At 36.9% G+C, this 18,187-nt stretch overlaps 1 protein-coding gene across 8 annotated transcripts in view; it reads left to right on the top strand.

The window, feature by feature from the left end:
• Positions 1–71: 71 nt before the first annotated feature.
• LOC113106021 (FH1/FH2 domain-containing protein 1-like) overlaps positions 72–18,187 on the top strand; it is a 51,444-nt gene continuing 33,328 nt past the window's right edge. For 4 of the 8 annotated variants that reach the window (XM_026267531.1, XM_026267534.1, XM_026267532.1 and 1 more), the window contains exons 1-3: positions 72–571; positions 1,815–1,921; positions 6,341–6,405. In XM_026267531.1, coding sequence (XP_026123316.1) covers positions 407–571; positions 1,815–1,921; positions 6,341–6,405 — 337 coding nt within the window. In that variant the 5' untranslated portion in view covers positions 72–406. The remainder of the gene's footprint in view (positions 572–1,814; positions 1,922–6,340; positions 6,406–18,187) is intronic. The other 4 variants (XM_026267537.1, XM_026267535.1, XM_026267536.1 and 1 more) reach the window with 1 other exon arrangement.

Consider the following 18,187-nt stretch of genomic DNA (forward strand, 5'->3'; position numbering starts at 1 on the left):
AAATTAAAAAAGCTTCACTTGACCATCAGATGGCGCCATAACGCACAATTTAACAGCGTCCTCATAAAACAGACCTTTCACTAACATGCGAGGTTTATCAAGACAAGCAAACATAGCCTATAAAACATGTCCTATTGAATGATTTATTGCTTCTGTACTTGTCTTGAGTGACACCACGAATGCGCGCGGCTGAGCGCATATCAGTCGCTGTATTCCCAGCGTGTGACTCACTGATGACGTCCCTGCTTCGCTCTTTAATTTGACTACAGCCCAGTTTCAGTTCAGTGTTGACAGCGGCGCGTGGCGAGCTAGTGGCTTTCTTATTTTAGATGACATTTTGTAACAAAACGGAAAACTGCGGTGGAAAGCGAGTTTAACTTTTAGACTTTGTGACCACGGATGAGCCATGGCTACAATAACGTGTCGAGTGCAATACCTGGAGGACTCGGACCCGTTCGTGTGCACAAATTTCCCCGTGCCCCGCAGACCTCTGCAGTATGAGCTCAACGAGCATTTGCTGTTGACCGAACAGATCGCCGGGATTCACAAGCTGCTGGAAGCACCTTTGAAGGTCAGTGATTTACTTCATGATGAAGGTGTGCTTACCTGCACCGAATACCTGCTAATAAGTGTCCGCATGTTTATGGTGTTATATCTATCTATCTATCTATCTATCTATCTATCGAAAATGTAGAAATGTTACGTTTACTTTTTTCGAAATGGGGGAAAATCGGCTAGATATGTCCTGGGAATTTTAAATTAGTCAATTATTTTGTAATATAAGTTTATTTATCTAATAGTTCACACAAATGCTACAGAAAACATGATATTTGTGCCTGTGTGACACCACAGTGTGTTTTATTCTTTTAATATATCGCCCGTGTAATGCAATGTTTGAAGGAAGTAAATGGTCAAATTCAAGCGCACATGGCCTCATTGAAGGATATGTGAATGTCTAGAAGTTGGGTAACAACTTGCCTAACTGAAGATACCGGAGCTTCAACTTTTTAATAATTGTGAACAAAAGATTGATAGGCCCATATAGTCTATGCTGCACACATTAGAACACTAGAAATGTGTTTCCAAGTGTTTTTATTTGTTCACAGAAAAAAGGTACAAAAAGCTGTCACTTGGACCGTACCTTTATAAAAGCCTTAGTATTTGCACTTTTAAGTACTAAAATGTGTACTAATGTGCACTCTTTAGGGATAAGGTACAAAGGTAGACCTTCTGTAAAGGTACCATTGACTGCTTTTGTACTTTTTCTGTCAGTGTGCTTCTGTTTAGCTATATGATAAAATAAGCATGCATGTAATTGTGTGTGATCCTTGAGTGCATGGAGGGAGGGAATGTAACTCTTTGAGAGGGTTGTCAAGAATTGCCTACAGCTGGAGAGCGAGTTGATGCTTGAGGAAAGGATGGGATCTGTAAACAGAGAAGCTCAGCTCCTCATTCAAACCATTGTTACGACACCATTTCAGATGGGACTCTATCAAACACCACCATTTAACAACAATGACCTCTCTTTGTTGTGCACTAGTAGACGGCTAATGATGGCTGTTTTGTTTTGTATGAGTGTATGTTCATATGCTATAATGTGAGTGTGTCTCAAGGGTTACGCATCTGAGATTGGATTTTTACTGTAGTTGTGATGTAGTTTGTGTCATGCCAGTCATGTCTAAATGTGTGGAAAGATGACTTGTCTTCCAGTTGCACATTCAAAAAGCATGAAGAGTCTAATATGAAACCATAATCTGTTTATGTGCTGTGTCAAGTAACAGTGCTAGGCAGTGATGATCTTCTGTCTCTCTCAGTTAGAGGAGTGTACACTGCAACTGGCTTCTAATGGAAACTACCTGGATCTGGATTCATCCCTTGCTGAACAGAGAGATGATCTGGAGCAGCTCTATGATGACGTGGAGTAAGAATATCTTCATATTTTGACATCCAATCTTCTCTCTCTTTCCCTTACACTGTCTTTTAGTTTAAGTTTTCCCAGAGATGGAAACTTGCATCCGAGACTCAAAAGATAAGACTTTTAAGCAACTGACTTGCCTTAAACTACGAAATACACTTTCAGACTTTCAGTCTACAAGGGGGAAAAAAAAGTTCTCGGAGCATTGTGAGATTGTTTAGATAAAAGGGAGTCTGTCATGCACTCTCGGTCATGAAAACAAAACTGCATTTTTTAACAGAATGGCATTTAAAAAAAGAAAACAAAAATCAAATTTCATTCAATTATTATTATTTTTTAATTTAACGAAGTTCCTCCCTTGCTGGCTTGAATGAATAAACTGTCAATTAAAAGTAGTATTAAAGATTAAATGAATTCATGAAAAACCCTGTCTACGTTGTGTTAGGGTGGAATTCATTAATAATCAGGGAAATCCTTCAAAATAACTAATTAAAACTTTATTGTTATTAGTGTAAATCAGGTGTCAAATCTTAGTCTTGGTTTGGCATTGAAAGACTTTGACTTGGTTTAGTCTAAGGTCGGGGACTTTTGAACATGTCAGCCCCCAGCTAACCCTTCTTTTAAATTTTTATAACAAATAGAAAAAACAGCATAAATTGCATTCTTGGGTCAGACTGAGTTCTTATTCATTCAAGAACCAAATTTGGGAGAATAGTTCATACGGTGAATGTTACTTACTCTCTCTCTCACACACACACACACACACACACACACAGATATTCTTAGTGAGGCCAGAGGGAAGGAGTGGACAACATTAGTCACAGATGCTGGGAACGTGGCTTTATAATGATAGAGCGTTTAAAAGAGAAAGTGAATAAGAAACTTGCAACACAACACACTGAATCTGGATTTTGGGATGTGCAAGAATGTAAAGTTTCGACCTCTTGGGATAGTGTTTTGGATGCATTTAACTGCACTCTGCAGCATTAGCTTTTTAAATACAAAGGGTGTTTCAGCACTGCCCTCTCTAATGCTATATTTAGTTGTTTTTCTATTACATGGTGGTGTCATCAGACTATAATTATGACTCAAGTGTTTTAATGCTCCTCCAGTAGAACACTTGTATGATGGTTTTGTAGATCTGATACAAAAGCTTCTTTTAGATAATAAATAAGTTAGTTAAATTAGTTTAACTAAAATAAATTAGTTTTTCAGTGACTTGATTATGCATAATAATTAGCAAAGAAAAAAAAATACTATTACAAAATGTAAAATGTAAAAAATAAATAAATTTGTATTTTTCATTTTTTGTTTATTTGCTCTAAAATGCTCACTGATCAAATATGTTTTCATAATTAGAATTGTTACAATTGTTAGAATTGTTCAAAATAAAGAGTTTCATTAAAATGTTCAAATGTTGTTCTGATAGTTTTGTTTTTGTGTGTGGTTTCATGGGTAGATGAGTTCTGAACTGATATTCATATGTAGTTTATGAAGTATGCAGGCCCAAATGGAGTCTCTAAATAGCCTTTTTGAAAGGATTCCTAGACTTTTCTTGAAATAAAAGATCTAAATTACTTTTCCAAAGCTTATATTTCAATAAAATACCATAAAAATTTACTTTCTGCAGGTTTTTACCAGTTTTTTTTTTTTATTTCAGCTTTGATTATAAGGTGTCCATTTGGAGTCCCCAAGTAGCTTTTTTGAAAGGACGCCTAGACTTTCTTACATATAAAAGCTTACAGAAACTACATTTTTGGGAGTATTATCTTCAAATTTGAATCAAAACATGGTCCGACATTCAGCTTTATGTTTATGGTATGTTTAGGCCTTTGGCATCAAAGTCCCATCCATTTTCCCTTAGTGAATTTCATTCAAACGTATCGTGAGTCACTTTCATGTACGTTTTACCTTGTTTTACTCTATTACTATACTAATTCTGAGATAATTTGGCTTCAGAGTAATAAAGGTTTAAACGTCTAGTTTCAGACAATACCAGATTTATAAATTTACACCATAGGGTTCAAGAGCTACAGACATTTTCATTTGGGTATGTCGTTTTTCAGAAAATGCTCAAAAATAGGGGCACAGGTTAAGAGGTTAAATTACTATTTGTGTTGATTGCTATAACGTGGATCACTGAATAAAGAAGTTCAAAACTTCTGTGGGATGCTTGTTAAAAAAAAAAGAAGAAAAGAACAGGTTTCAGCCAACACACTCTTGTGACATTCATAATGGTTTTAAACTTTGGTAAATTGGTGGCTAATTTGTAAGAATTCATACAATATAATTTGTACATTTCCACATTGTCTGCCCAACCAATGGTAAAGTTTAGGGACAGGGTTGTTAAGGGTGTCCTTTATTTATTTATTTATTTATTTGTTTGTTGTATATTTTTAAACCAACCTCATTTCAGACTTGCACATTATTTAAGCCATACATTGTCGAAGGAGGTCTGTCTGACAAAAAAAAAAAAAAAAAAAAAAAAATCAAAACATGTCCTGTATGTTTTTAGGTCTTAATCCTGGCACATCCATCCATTTGTTCCTTTTGTCAGATGGAACAGAATTTAAACAATGCTGCAGAAACTGTTGTAGTCAGGAAATGCACTGGTAACTCTATTCTCTCTATGTTTGTGTTTAGTCTTTGACACTATATTGAATTCCCCAATTTGAGTCATTTTTGTAAACTAATGTCAACAATGGCTAGGGTTGCAAAGGGGTGGAACATTTCCACTTAATTTCTGAAAATTCCCAAAAATCCTGGAAAGTTTCCAACATTTCTGGAATACTTCTGAAATTTGCTGGAAATTTTCTACCTTTTTGCAATCCTAACAATGACTTTTGTTCAGTCTTCTTGGATCATAACTGTGAATAAGTATTTGACATTTTATTTAGAAAAAGCTTTACTCGGGTAAAGGCACAATCATGCTCAAAAAAAAGAAAAAAAAAAAACATGCAATAAAACGAGCAGCAGTTTTGGGGGTGTACCTTGATGCTTATGATGATAGGGTGGTACACCATACAGCTTGGAGAAAATTGGATTAATAACAAATTAATGTTTAAGAATATACATTTTCTATATAAAAACAGGCTAATTAATAAGGATCTATGACTTTGGACATTATTTTTTCCTTTCTTCTGTAGTACAAATTTAAATGCACTTATTTTTCAGCTGATTGATTTATTATTCATTTATACAGTTGAAAACTTGCCAAACTTTTAAGTAGAAGGCCTTTGACCCCTGTTCAGCATTACCCAATTATGACTCTATCAGTTTCACTAAATTATTTACTAGTGTTGCTTAGTAAGGAACAGTTGTTGGTCCCACCAAAAGACATGAGTGATTTGACACAGGCAGAGCCAGCGTTTCATTGAGTGTGCTGACCACAGCTTAGACTGACAGTCTCAGAATTCAATGAATAAAGCTAAAACCCTGAACCGCAGATCTAGAACTCTGAGTCCGCTCAAACTGAGGGATTGCATAACTTTGGATCTGTAATGCTACTTATACTCAGGCTGTTTTTTTCCTGTTTTGTTCAGCCATGCTCTGGAGAACCACCTTAGAACCCAGTAGAGTGCTGTATTTGTGTAAAATGAATGTAAAATGAATAGATGTTCAGTCCGTTTGTTTGTTTAATTACAGGTTAAAAACTTGGGGACTATACGATTCCTTTTAAGACTATTTTTTCCTTTTAAATAAATTAGCAAGGAGGTTTAATTAATCAAAAGTGACAGTCATTTATACTGTTACTAAAGGTTTATATTTTAACTTTGTTTGCCAAAGAACCCTAAAAAAAAAAGTTTTGCCATTTCCACAAAAATATTAAGCAGCTCAACTGTTTTTAATATTGATTAAATGTTTGAAGACTGAAAATTTGGCTGATGAAAAAGCAAATAAATGTTTAAACCATACATATTTGTAAGCCAGCAAAATGTAGCTACAGCTGGCGCTCCTTCAGGTTCGCTGAGATTGGCAAGAGGAAACACGTCATTTGAAACAGCAGCACTTGCAAAATAAAAGACAATATTGGGGTGTGTGTAAGAATGTCTGTGTCTTTGTGACTGGGTGTATGAACCACACAGAACATCGTGAAGAAAACATAAGCCATGGATAGGTCAATTTTTAGCCACAAACACTCTTGATGCATAGTTTCCATGCATGTTTACTCTCTCTTTCCATACCTTAATCCCTACCAACCCATATTCTCTCTTTCTGACTCCAGTGTAGTGTGTCTCTAATAATGACAAATTTACAGTGTTCTGTAAATTTATTTTTCTCCATCGGTCTCATTATTAACATAGAATTCAAGAATTCAAGTGAACCGTATTCACCTAGAATAATGAGAAGCACAAACTGTTTCGGAATGATGTTACTGGTTTTGATGTGTGAGATCTTAATTCTCAAATTTTCTTCTTTCTACAGAAAAGGCAAAAAGCCCATCTTGATTCTTCGTACACAGCTCTCAGTACGGGTTCATTCCATCCTAGGTAAGAGCGTTCTGTATACACTGTACTACTGTATGATGAGCATATGACTGATATGCATGCTTATTTCATAAGCATTTGTATCTGTATTGCTGAGGAGGCAAGTATGTCATTCCTGGCTTTCCATTCTGGCTGTTGGTTTAGTTCTTCTTGAAGGCAGAAAAGGGCCACGTTCTCCAAAAAAGCTGAAATGGTATTATCCCTGTATAGTTTTTTTCCCCCTCAGTTGAGAACTTTCCAACGATATCTTCATAATCCTCAGTGACAACTTCAGGTTCAGCTGGCCTCTCATCGTTATATGGATCTGTGAAAGGAATGAACATAAGTGTCCCCCACTTAAAGGTGCACTAAGCAATAAAGAATAAAAACGCTGTTGACCACAGTGTCGGACCAAGTCCCAAAACGCACTTTAAGCCAATCAGCACTAAGGGAGCGTGTCTTATAATGATGGAGAGTAGAAAGATGGAGATGGAGATAAAAGAAAAAAAATATATATATTTTTTGTCGTTGCCATGGTTGTTTACGTATGCGTGGGTTGGAGATTTCAAAATAGGGGCAAAGTCCTGTTAGGCTTTGGGCGTGTTAGTTTTGGTTCTATAAAATATCGACATCTTTGGCAAAAATCACTTGGTGCACCTTTTAGTTCAAGTACAATTGGTTCAAGTCATGGACTGAACTGCTTCGTTTTTATATTGTACTGATCTCTGAAGTCCACTTATGTTATCAACATAACATAATTTCAAAGTAATAGGCTATTTTCTGTTCTGTTTTAACGCCCTCATCAGAACTGTGTCAGTGCTGTGGATTGTTAACTCTGCAGTAAATGCCCACTGCTGTGATTGGCTAATAGTTGTGTATTTTTGATAGCCTACAGCCTTCAGTGATTGCAGTTAAAAATACATAAATACTTGTTGCGTATAAAACGATCTGTTTAACAGACAAAGCAATAGTGACACACTTGTGTTGTGACATTACTGTTGGATCAAATATAGTCAGCACAGCATCGTTTTCTAGTGTCAGTCTTTTTGAAAATCCCGTGTCCAATTGTGCCTTGTTTGTAAATAAATCCATGCTAGATTTACTGATGCAGTCAGTCTTCATTGAAAAAGTTAATTCGTTTCTAACATTGGGAACCAAATGCCACAACTTGGCACTGCACAGTATCTTGTTGTCTTCAGAGCTTGTCTTTATTGTTTGGTTTCTGTGAACAGTCCAGATATTCTTCACTCTCCATCATTTCGTTTTTGGTTAAGTTAGACATGATAAAACATGTCATCTCTACTCTCTTTAATGACTGAGCCAAAGTAGCTTGACTAGATTCTGCTAACAATAAGAAATAAGTCCATGGTCCAATTTTGGCACCAGATGTGTCCAAAACTTCTTTCCAGTCCTGTTAAATGCATAAACCCCTTAAAAAAAAAATCGAATTTCTGATGTGCAGGGTGTAGAAACAAAGTTACCTCTGTGAGGGATTCCTCTACACATATTTAGAAAGTGCAGAATGAATGGCACTCCATCAATGTGACCAAACCAGAAACACTCCATTTATAATCAACATTTCCATCTGCACTGCAAGTTTCAGGTATACACAAATTCATGTGGTGGTATAAACATTTCATTGTTCACTTACTTTATATTTATTTTATTTAAATTGTTGTTGTTGATTTGTGACTTTTAAATGTTGCCAGGGCCCAGTCACGGCCTGTGATTAGCTGTTATTTTAATTTGTATTGTGAGACATGAGAAGATGGAAACAAGGCCTTTGGAAAACTTGTGATAACATCTGTGTATGCACTATAAATGAACATCTCTCTCCCCTCCATACTGTCTGGGAATGCATGTCTTGTCTTGGATTATATTATGCTGATGTATTTTTCTATTGAAGTGAAATGTTTGAATGGAAGTTTTTGTGTGTGTGTGTGTGTGTATTTGAGTGAGGCAAAGATAACAACATACCTCAAGACAGGACAGACTGGTCCAGCGCTGGGGTTTCTGGGTCACTGTGATGCACCACACAGATGGTGCACTGGATCTTTGGTTGGATCAGTTTCAATTGAAGAATATGCAATCAACCCCCACAGAGGTCTTGTAGTGTCTGGCATACTTTTACTTTATTAATTAAGGCATACTAGTATGCTCACGCTTTCACTCATTTGTTACAAGTGGCCAGGCTCCTTTCCAGTGCTTACTGTGATTGCATGGTCACATGACTTTGGCTCTTGAACATGTGCCACTCTATTGATGCTGTCAGTGCCAGCTGGCCCAGCCAATCAGATTCAAGTAAAAAGTGTCTGATTTTACTGAGATCCAGCATTTTAATAAAGCCATTGATATAAGTCATGGCTGTTTATTTATTTTCTGTTGGAACTGGAAAAGGCTTGTCATTTAGCTAATATCCATGTCTAGTCATGTCATGTCTTTGTCTTCAAAATAATACTTTAATTTTTTTTATCATAACTGTGCATATGAATAGGTCTATAGGGTTTACGACGTGCTCCTCCTCCAGTGACGTCATAGCTTGCTTTTCTTGCTTTTTTATCAATATTTAATGTACGCATTGTTCAAATGAGTGCTTCTGTAAACTTTAAAGTTAAAAAAATCAGTTCATTGAAAAACCTTTCCTTTGATAATCACAGCCTCTATCAGTTTTGGACTGTCGGCCTCTATCTTCCTTCTAAAGAAGTGTTCCTGTAGCTCAACTGGTAGAGCGTTGCGTTAGCAAACAAGCTAGCGCAAGGTTGGGGGTTCGATTTCCCCAGGAACACATGATCGGTAAAAAGCCTGAATGCACTGTAAGTCGCTTTGGATAAAAGCGTCTGCTAAATGCATTAATTTAATTTAAAGAGGAATTTAAATGGCAAACCAAGTTTTAATGTCAGTTTTAAAACATTTGCTAATGTTTTTACGTTTCTACTGAATAAATGGATTAAAATGGCAGTTTGCACAGGTTCACAGTGTACACAAAACAATGTAATTCATCATATCCAGTCAAGGGATTTGTCTTTCCTCGAGTCCTCAGCTTGCAGGTTCATGCAACATTCATTCTTGCTGCAACTAGATAAATTATGCAATATCGTATTATTGTGTCCTGCACATCCAGTTTTGTCTTGTAACTTGGAATGGAATGGGTTAAGTTTTTTGAACTGATGAATATTTTCCCACAATACTTTATATTTATTGTATCTTCTATTTTCTTTAAAAAAAAAATCTGGATTTTCTGGAAACCCTGGGTGTTTATGTAAATGAATGAAAATGAATAAACATCAGTGCATCTGCATTAAAATAGTAATTTAAAAAAAGCATGCATCGGATGCAGGTTGTATTGCAATGCATCGTTTCTAATATATCTGCATTGGCAAAAATCAGTTTATTTCTAAAGTATTATTAGTAGATGTGCTATACTTTTATTAAAGCGTGACAAATTGGTACCAGTTTTTTTTTTTTACATGTAGATTGATTTCATTTCCTCTCTATACGGTTTCTCAAGCACGTTCTCTCACCACTGCTGCTACGTGAATGACGTATCACAACACTACAGAGATCAGAATGAGATATACATGTATGTGTAGTATTGAATCAACACAACATTGGTAATTGAATGGATTTGGATGTCTATGCAAATTAAAAGCAACAATTAGCTGTCAATTTCCACGTGCTTAACTTTCAATTGAAACCGTGTCAGTTGAATTGGCCAACAGGAAATGCCATGCTGCAGATAGGTCATCCCTAAGTCCTCGGGCTTCTGTTTCCTCTCGTTTATGTGAGGATGGAGAGCAGCACATACTGTTCAGACTTGACCAAAGCCACCCATACACCTGTCAATAGCATCAACACCTCTACAGACCCCTCTCCCTCACATAGACGAGTGAATGTGAACCACAAACACTTTATGTAAGTGGCATTTCAAACCTTGAAGTGTACAACATAGTGCCAAAACAGGACAGCTGAGTTTATTTTTATATTTAATGCCACCCTGAAGATGGTTAACCTTCTTAAATCCCTCTATAATATCTTCTTTCATCTAGAGCTTAAATATTTAGCCCTCTCCCTTTTACAGAAGCAGCAAAGTGACTTCTGGATTTAACTAAGCTTTTGTTGACTGATCTGCTTCAAATCCCTGTCTCTCCATACTGCAGGGTTCCCACAGTAATGGCAAACCTTGGGAATCTTTAAATACACCTTTAAATATATGAATCTACATGTTTATTGTCCTTATGGGATAGTGAACCTCAAAAATGGTCTATGACTTGCCTTTTTTTTTTTTTTTTTTAACCCTTACAATGAAAAATCATTGGCTACACAAATCGTGTTTTGACCCGTATGAAAAAAAAAAGTTATAACCTCTTTTATTTTCAGCAGTAGAAAATAGGTTATACAGGTTTGGAACTGCATGGGGGTGGATAAATGATTTTCAGTGTTTGGGTGAACAATTATTGTTCTAGGGAAATGAATGTCAAAAGGTGTGGGAACCATGATATTAAAGGCAAACTGTTTAAACCGTTTGCAAGCCTGTCTCTGATTCCTTTATGTCAGCTACTCGTGTTCAGACTTGTTGGCTCTCTGTCCATAGTGTGATGAAATGCTCTGAAAGACGAGGTTGTAATCTGGGGCTATAATATCCTTTCCCAGTACTACTGACATCTAATCAAATACCATTCTATTGAACTTCACTGTTGCAGCTCAAATTTATTTATTCAATGCTAATGTATGTATAGTCACAATTGGATATTTTTTTGTTTGAATTGAGATAGTTATTCTTCTCAGACTCTTTGAATTTTCCACTATCCATTGCTCTAATATGGTTTTCTGAGCATGGCTGCCAATGTTTGGTCCATAGGGACGAGGACCCAGACATATTGGAGTCTATTTATAAAGAGGGTTTGTGTAGTGGCACAATGATATATGCCAGTAAGTACTCCTGTTCCACATTCAGTTTTTTTATTTTATTCCCCCTTCAAGCTAATCAAGGGCCGATGTGCCAATACATGCACTGTGGGTTACCCAAGTTTGCAAAACCCTAAAACATTTTTTCGTTCTCTTTCTTCTTTCCCTCTGTGCCCAAGTCATTTATGAGCATTACAGCCTGATCTCTCTCTGCCACATCTTTTCATGCCTTGTGTTCCTCGTCCACCTGACAGAGTCTATCTAAAGCGTCATGTTCACCACAGAAGCGTTTCACATCTCTCTGGGGGGGACTCATACCCTTGGTGACTCATTTGGACTAATTTACCTAAAGATAATCTCCCATAATACTCAGCTGCTGGTGTCATACTCTATTGCAAAAAATATGTGCTGAGGTCAAGTCTGAATCGGGCTTTGGCTGTGGATGTCATTACCCCAGGAAATGCTGCATCTATGTCTATCAAAGTTTACATGCATTTTCCAACTACACAGACCACACATGTAGCACTAATAATAGTGTTAATAACAATGCTGAGCATTGAACTGTCTTCATCAGGAAGTTTAATTTGTTTTTTTTTCAGTCAAACCCTTCTGACCTAAAATATAAATTTGAAGTACATCCGGAGATTTAAATGTATAATTTAAGAACATATTTTGGGATTTTCACAGTTCTCTGGTTTTGGTTAATGTTCACATGACGTGCAGGTTAACACATCAAAAGGGTTTAATTGTTTGTTTGGGTTTTTAAATTGTGTGGGGAAGCATGTGCCCAAATGGTTAAAACATCAGTTAGTCCATTTATTGCCCCCCCCCCCCCACACACACACATTTAGAATAATTTTTCATTTATTTGTATTATGACTGCGTAAGATAGTGTCTACACCTCTGCTTGTCCTGGAACAATCTAGGTCTGCAGAAAGGCAGTGGATGAGTATCATTCGCAAGTCTAATGTCCTGGAGGTACAAAAATAAAGGCAAATTATGTTTAGTCCATTTGCATGCTAGCAAAACATCAAGGTGTAATGGGTTAGAAACCAAGGGAAAGTCCAAAAGTCACTTTGGATAGAATGTCTGCCGAATGCAGAAATTGTGCATGTAAAATATTTTGTTTGCATTTTAGAAATAAAGCCTACAAACATGGAACCTTCAAACAAATTATGTAAAACTGAAAATCAATCATTTGGAAAGGTTCTCAAGACATTGCAAAGTGTTTACAGCTTATCTTTAATCAATATAAAACCCCCCTTGCTTTGTGTAAGATGCCAGGCACACTTGGCTGTTGTTACTAGTTAAGTAATGGGGTCAATCCTTATCACCAAATTAATGTTATGGCAACAGTGACCAGAATTATTTCATGCTGTGGTGCTCTTGGATCAACATTAGCAGCTGCCCTTTGACCATATAAGTTCTGTAGATAGGATTTTTGAAAATAATCACAAATTTGAAATTGATTTTATACATACAACATTTAAGTAAACTAGTAGTTAATATTAAGAGACTTACATTTTAGACACCATATTGCCTATTTTTTGCTCTATTTCTCCAACAAAAATGTTTCCAAACAAAGCCACAGCACTGTTTTGCATCTCTGAAAAACATGTTTCGCTCCTGAATGAATCAACAGTTTGTATGATTTGGTACAAAAACAACTTTTTTTTTTGTAATTTCAAATATAAGTATTCAACGTTTTAGATTAAAATATAAAAACATTATTTATACATTTTTTAACTGCAGGTTAAAGCATTCATGCTAACATCTAAATTAGTGCTGGGCGGTATAGCATTTCATACCGAAAACACGTGTATATATTTTCATTACCATGTTATTTTTTAATAAACTGCCATACCGTTGTATTTAATTACTCAACGTTCGAAACGAACGTTATGCTGCGCCGCAGCCGCGTATCACTGTTTCAGACAAACCCTTTACAATGTTGAACTTCTAAGCAGCGACTGCGAAGCGTGGTGAGGGTAAACACAGCAGTGCTCTGGTGTTACGTTATAACGCCAGTTTCAACCTTACTTCGTCTGCAGTATTTTTTTCTATGCACCCATGTTAACGGATTCCAGCGTTTATACTGCACTAAGTTGTGGTCCATCAGTGCATTCAAGGAGCGGTGCATCTGCAGCAGTGCAGCGACGTTTACGTACTAAGTCTATTTTTGCTGTTCTGCAGGCGCTGGGTTAAAGTGAAAGAACATTGTTCGCGGGAAAAATGAACATGGATTGACACGGAAATGCAGTCATTTCACAATAAATTCATACTAATTAAGGCGGTTTCACACGCAAAACATGGTTTTTTTGCTAGGTTTAAAACAAGAAAACGTGCACTTTTAGATAAACAAGGAAAACAATATATATATTCACATTTATGGAGGCAGAAAAACAAAGTTCATTAAGACCTGTGGGATTGCTTGTGATAAAGATTTAAATGCAAAAGGCACGAGTCTGTCTGTGGTGTTAATTTTAAATATTTTAACAAGAAAAGCAGGCTAATTATTGTTTAAATGTTTTATATCTATCTATCTATCTATCTATCTATCTATCTATCTATCTATCTATCTATCTATATCTTTATTTATTTATTTATTTTTTACATATGAAATCCGAACAAGGAACAAATGTTGAGTTTGTAGATCAAACAGCCGCGGATCAGTAGTGGACTGCAAACGCGTCCTGTGTGAAAGCACGAGTACGTGCTGCGGACTGCATATGCACTGCAGACGGAGAATGTGTGAAACAGGTGTTAAAGGGAAGATGGATGCTGCAGAACTAGGAGAACATGATACAGAAGAACTTGTGCCAAAAAGAGGAGCCTGATCGGTTCCCGATAACGCTCACTCTTCGCGTGCTAAGAAGACCTCGAAAGATATATCTTACCAAAGTTATTTATGTTCATAAGTTTGTTCCCCAAAGTGTCCCTTAAGAAGTTTCTTAGCACGCTGCCTCTTATGTCCGTTAAAAGAGTGCTGTCTCAAGTAATGGTGCTGAATTAGTTGCCATCGATTGCTCAGGAATCAATTTTCCACTTCACGCGAAGGTGCAATACGGCATTAAGAAATACAACCCATTCTATGCAAATAAAACATTCTTCAAATTATTACAGTAACATTTATTTTAACATAGTTTAAGTGACCAGTAATATATAGACTATAAATTAAATTATAAAGTGGTCAGTAATATGTTCACACGATATGTTGTGACGGTTAGACGGACCGCGTATCCTTTGCTAATCATCCACCCTCCTTATCCTGTTGTGCCACTTGTGTAATATGCAAAAATGCAAAAATTATGTAATACACTTTTATATTAATGGTAAGGTACTTTTGGTAAGATATTGATTGCCACAGGTTGCTTTTTATTGAAACATTAACCAATCTACAATGGAGAGTTAGAGAGAGAGAGAGAGTTAGAGAGAGAGAGAGTTAGATACAGAATATGCTGGGGAAGCTACGTAAAAAAGGGCACCAAGCCTCTCGTCAGAGGAACTTGAAGTTTTGCTGGACCTTGCCACCAGTTCGGATATCACTCCCCTGTGGTCCACTATAACCTGCACGTTTATGGCCGCGTATCCCTTTCGCGATAGGTACGCCTGATCAATCACTGATGGATTGGCGATAGGGATGAGTGTGCCATCCACCAGGATGTAATTAAATTTCTTTGTGGTCTTGGTTTTTTTTTTTTTTTTTTTTAACAAGGACTCATTTACTGTTGATTTTGTCTTGAACGTGGTCTTCTGTATTCTGGGAATAATTTAGATTACCCTTTTTGGCAACCAGCTCTGTGCGTGCTTTCTATTGATGCAGATCAGAAAAGAGAGAGTGGTTTTTCTAGTTTGCCCTTATAAGGCTGTACAGGATCTGACTTTAGATGTACTGGAACCACCGAAAGTGAAATCTGACCTATATTAAATGTTTAACCTATAACCTTTTGTTGTGGCACTGCTAAAAGTCACCCTTACTTAGTTTTCACAGGCACATTAAACTGTCCTCAGGGACTGTACCCTGTCATTTTTGGTGATTTCTGTACAAGCCTAGATCATGATCTATTAGGGGTGCAACAGTACACAAATATGATGGTTCGGTACGTACCTTGGTTTTAAAGTCACAGTTCGGTATGATTTCGGTACAGCAGGGAGTAAAAAGTAGTTTTTTTTTTGTTTGTTTTTTACTGAATAAATTGCTCTTTCTTTAAATACATTGTTATAGTTTACATTTTACAGTTTATATGGTGTAATATTTTGCTAAATGCTCTTCTCTAGATTTCTCTGAACTAACGAGCTGTGGCCACTGATGACTTGCTGAGGTAAATTAAATGCTACGTGATATTTTATTTCCATGCTGTATTGTTGTTGTCTTTCCGCGGTTGAAACACTGATTGGGCAATTACATGAGGCATGAGATGTTCAGTCAAGTTTATTTGCGTTAAAACTAGTAGTACAGGAAAGAACTGGCCGCATTCCCTCGTGCTATGCTCTGCTCAAATCTGCAGGGCATCATGGCTCCGACATGGGGACCGGAGCTGATCGCGACTGCTCTTGTCAGTGCTTGTTTTGGGATTACCCCATCACTTTTCTGAACCGTCCCTGAAGCGGCTCTCCGAGGTGTTTATACAGTGATCTGTCATCCCACATCAAAGACTGTCAAAATGCCATTTATTATTTGAATTTCCTTTTTTTTTCGGTACACGTGTGCTGGACCGACAGACCCGTACCGATAACGGTTCGGTATGAATACATGTACCATTCTTAATTTCTTATGGAATAGAGCAGTATAAGGAACTCACAGCATATCAGCTTTCAGAGGAACAGGTCCTGAGAAATGGGGATTAACTGAGGTAGTTTATTTCCATAGTCTTGCCAAGCCTCCACTGAGAATAACACTGAAATGCTGTAGTGGTTATAAATGTCAGGCCAGCAGTAACTTGTAGAGAACATTTGTTATGCAAAATTTAAATTGAGTTTCATCTGTGTACATGTTCTAACAAATGAACAAGTTCAGGCTGATTTAAAAAGATATTTGGTAACGCAAAACTTGAATGCCAAAGAAGGCCTTTCTGTAGAAGTTAATTCGGTCCATATGATGCAGTTACATGAAGCACTATCTGTTTTTCTCTGATTGATAAGGGATTATTACTGTAACTATTGAGATCTGTCTGGTATGCTCAACACAAGGCTATAGTTACTGATTCATGAAGTTGTCATTGTAGACCTTGTGATGGTAATCAGTTTGTGTAATTGTTTTTGTAAATATCTGATCCAGCTGATCTAAATTAGTAGCACTCTGTTTTCTCAAACAGTTTTGTTCCGAGTGATGTCTGTTACTCTTCCCTTGTCACTCTTCCCACATTTCCGTTTCCTGCCCATAATGGCTTCCTGTGTTGGAGTCCTCATACAATGGGCTTGACTTCTGAAGCACCCTTTGTCACAGTACTGCACGACTGCATCCTGACTAATAAAACATAGCTGGAGGAATATGGCATGGTGCGGAATTCGTAGCTTTTACACATGCTCTTTTGACAGGCTGACAATTGCTTAAATCAGGTTTTATCACTTACACAGTTAGCACTCTGATGTGTTGTTTATCCTAAAGTTCCTTTTAAACCTTGTTCTTGAAGTGATTCTGTGGTGTGAAGGTCAGTTATATCTAATCACTTATTTTTGTCAAACCTTAGATGCATAGCAAAAATTGTCTTGAGTTGGAGCAGTGAATTCAGAAATGGAGGCAGAGGCCATGAGGAATAATCTCATTCAGTGTGACATGAAGAATGTGCCAAGTCACAGTTCCCCTCGGATTCTGTGTCCTCTGTCATATTTGGTTTTGTCACTCGCTTGCCCTCAGATGAACCTAGAGCAGGGGTAGGCGAGTTCGGTCCTAGAGAGCTGCAGAGTTCAGCTTCAACCCTAATCAAACACACCTGAACAAGCTTATCAATCCAATCAGGATTACTATGATACAGGCAGGTGAGGGTTTTTTAGTTTTAGGGTTGGAGCTGAACTGTTCAGGACTGCCTATCCCTGACCTAGAGCGATCCTTTCTTTCACAGAAGGGTTGAAGCAATCCTGTATAAATTAAACCATGCTCTTTTTATAGACATTAAATAATAACATGTTAATAATGACATTTGAATTAAATATTAAATATTTAGAATTTCTTTTCTTTTTTTCTTGAGTAAGAATCTGTTTGTAATCCGTTGTCTAAAATGCGAGAAGGCCTTGTGTTTTGGGCTTCCCATAGTTCTGCTTTATGATGTGATTTAACAGTAGCTATTGTTGTATGACTGGGCTTGACAGGTTACGGTATATGAGGTCAGGAAAAGCAGCAATAGTAGAACTATGTAACGTGTCAATCATTTGTGTGCTTTGCATTACTGATCATGTAGGATGTGCACGTGACTGCTTGTGTAACAAGTGAGTTGGTATTAAAGAACTCTTTAAAGTTCACTTTCTAATGTGTTCGTTTGTTAGCTCTTGTCTCTCTGTTGGTTCACATAAGGGCATCAGAAAAACTCACAGATCTTTTGGTAGTTACATGTTTGTGTTTTAAAATCTTACTTTTAGAATATCCCCGTTTAATGTTTTCTGTTTTACTTTCATTATCTTTTGGCCGCATGCCTTTTTTTTTTTTTTTTTTCTTTGCTTCGTTCTTCTCTCATGAACACAACTGTGGGTATGTAGGGGAATGTTCAGCCCCAGTGTAGAGGTCTGCAAGCCGATGGGGCCCGACATGGTCCATTTTTTTTTTTTACAGTTCGGGCTCGGGTCAGGCTCATTAAGCTTCTCTCCTTTTTATTATGCCCATATGCACGCATATCATACACATGCTACTGTCTGAAATACTGTTATGATGATTATAGGCTATTATAATATTATACACGTATTATAC

The sequence above is a fragment of the Carassius auratus genome, chromosome 7 (genome assembly GCF_003368295.1).
Source record: "Carassius auratus strain Wakin chromosome 7, ASM336829v1, whole genome shotgun sequence".
In the NCBI taxonomy this organism is placed as follows: domain Eukaryota; kingdom Metazoa; phylum Chordata; class Actinopteri; order Cypriniformes; family Cyprinidae; genus Carassius; species Carassius auratus.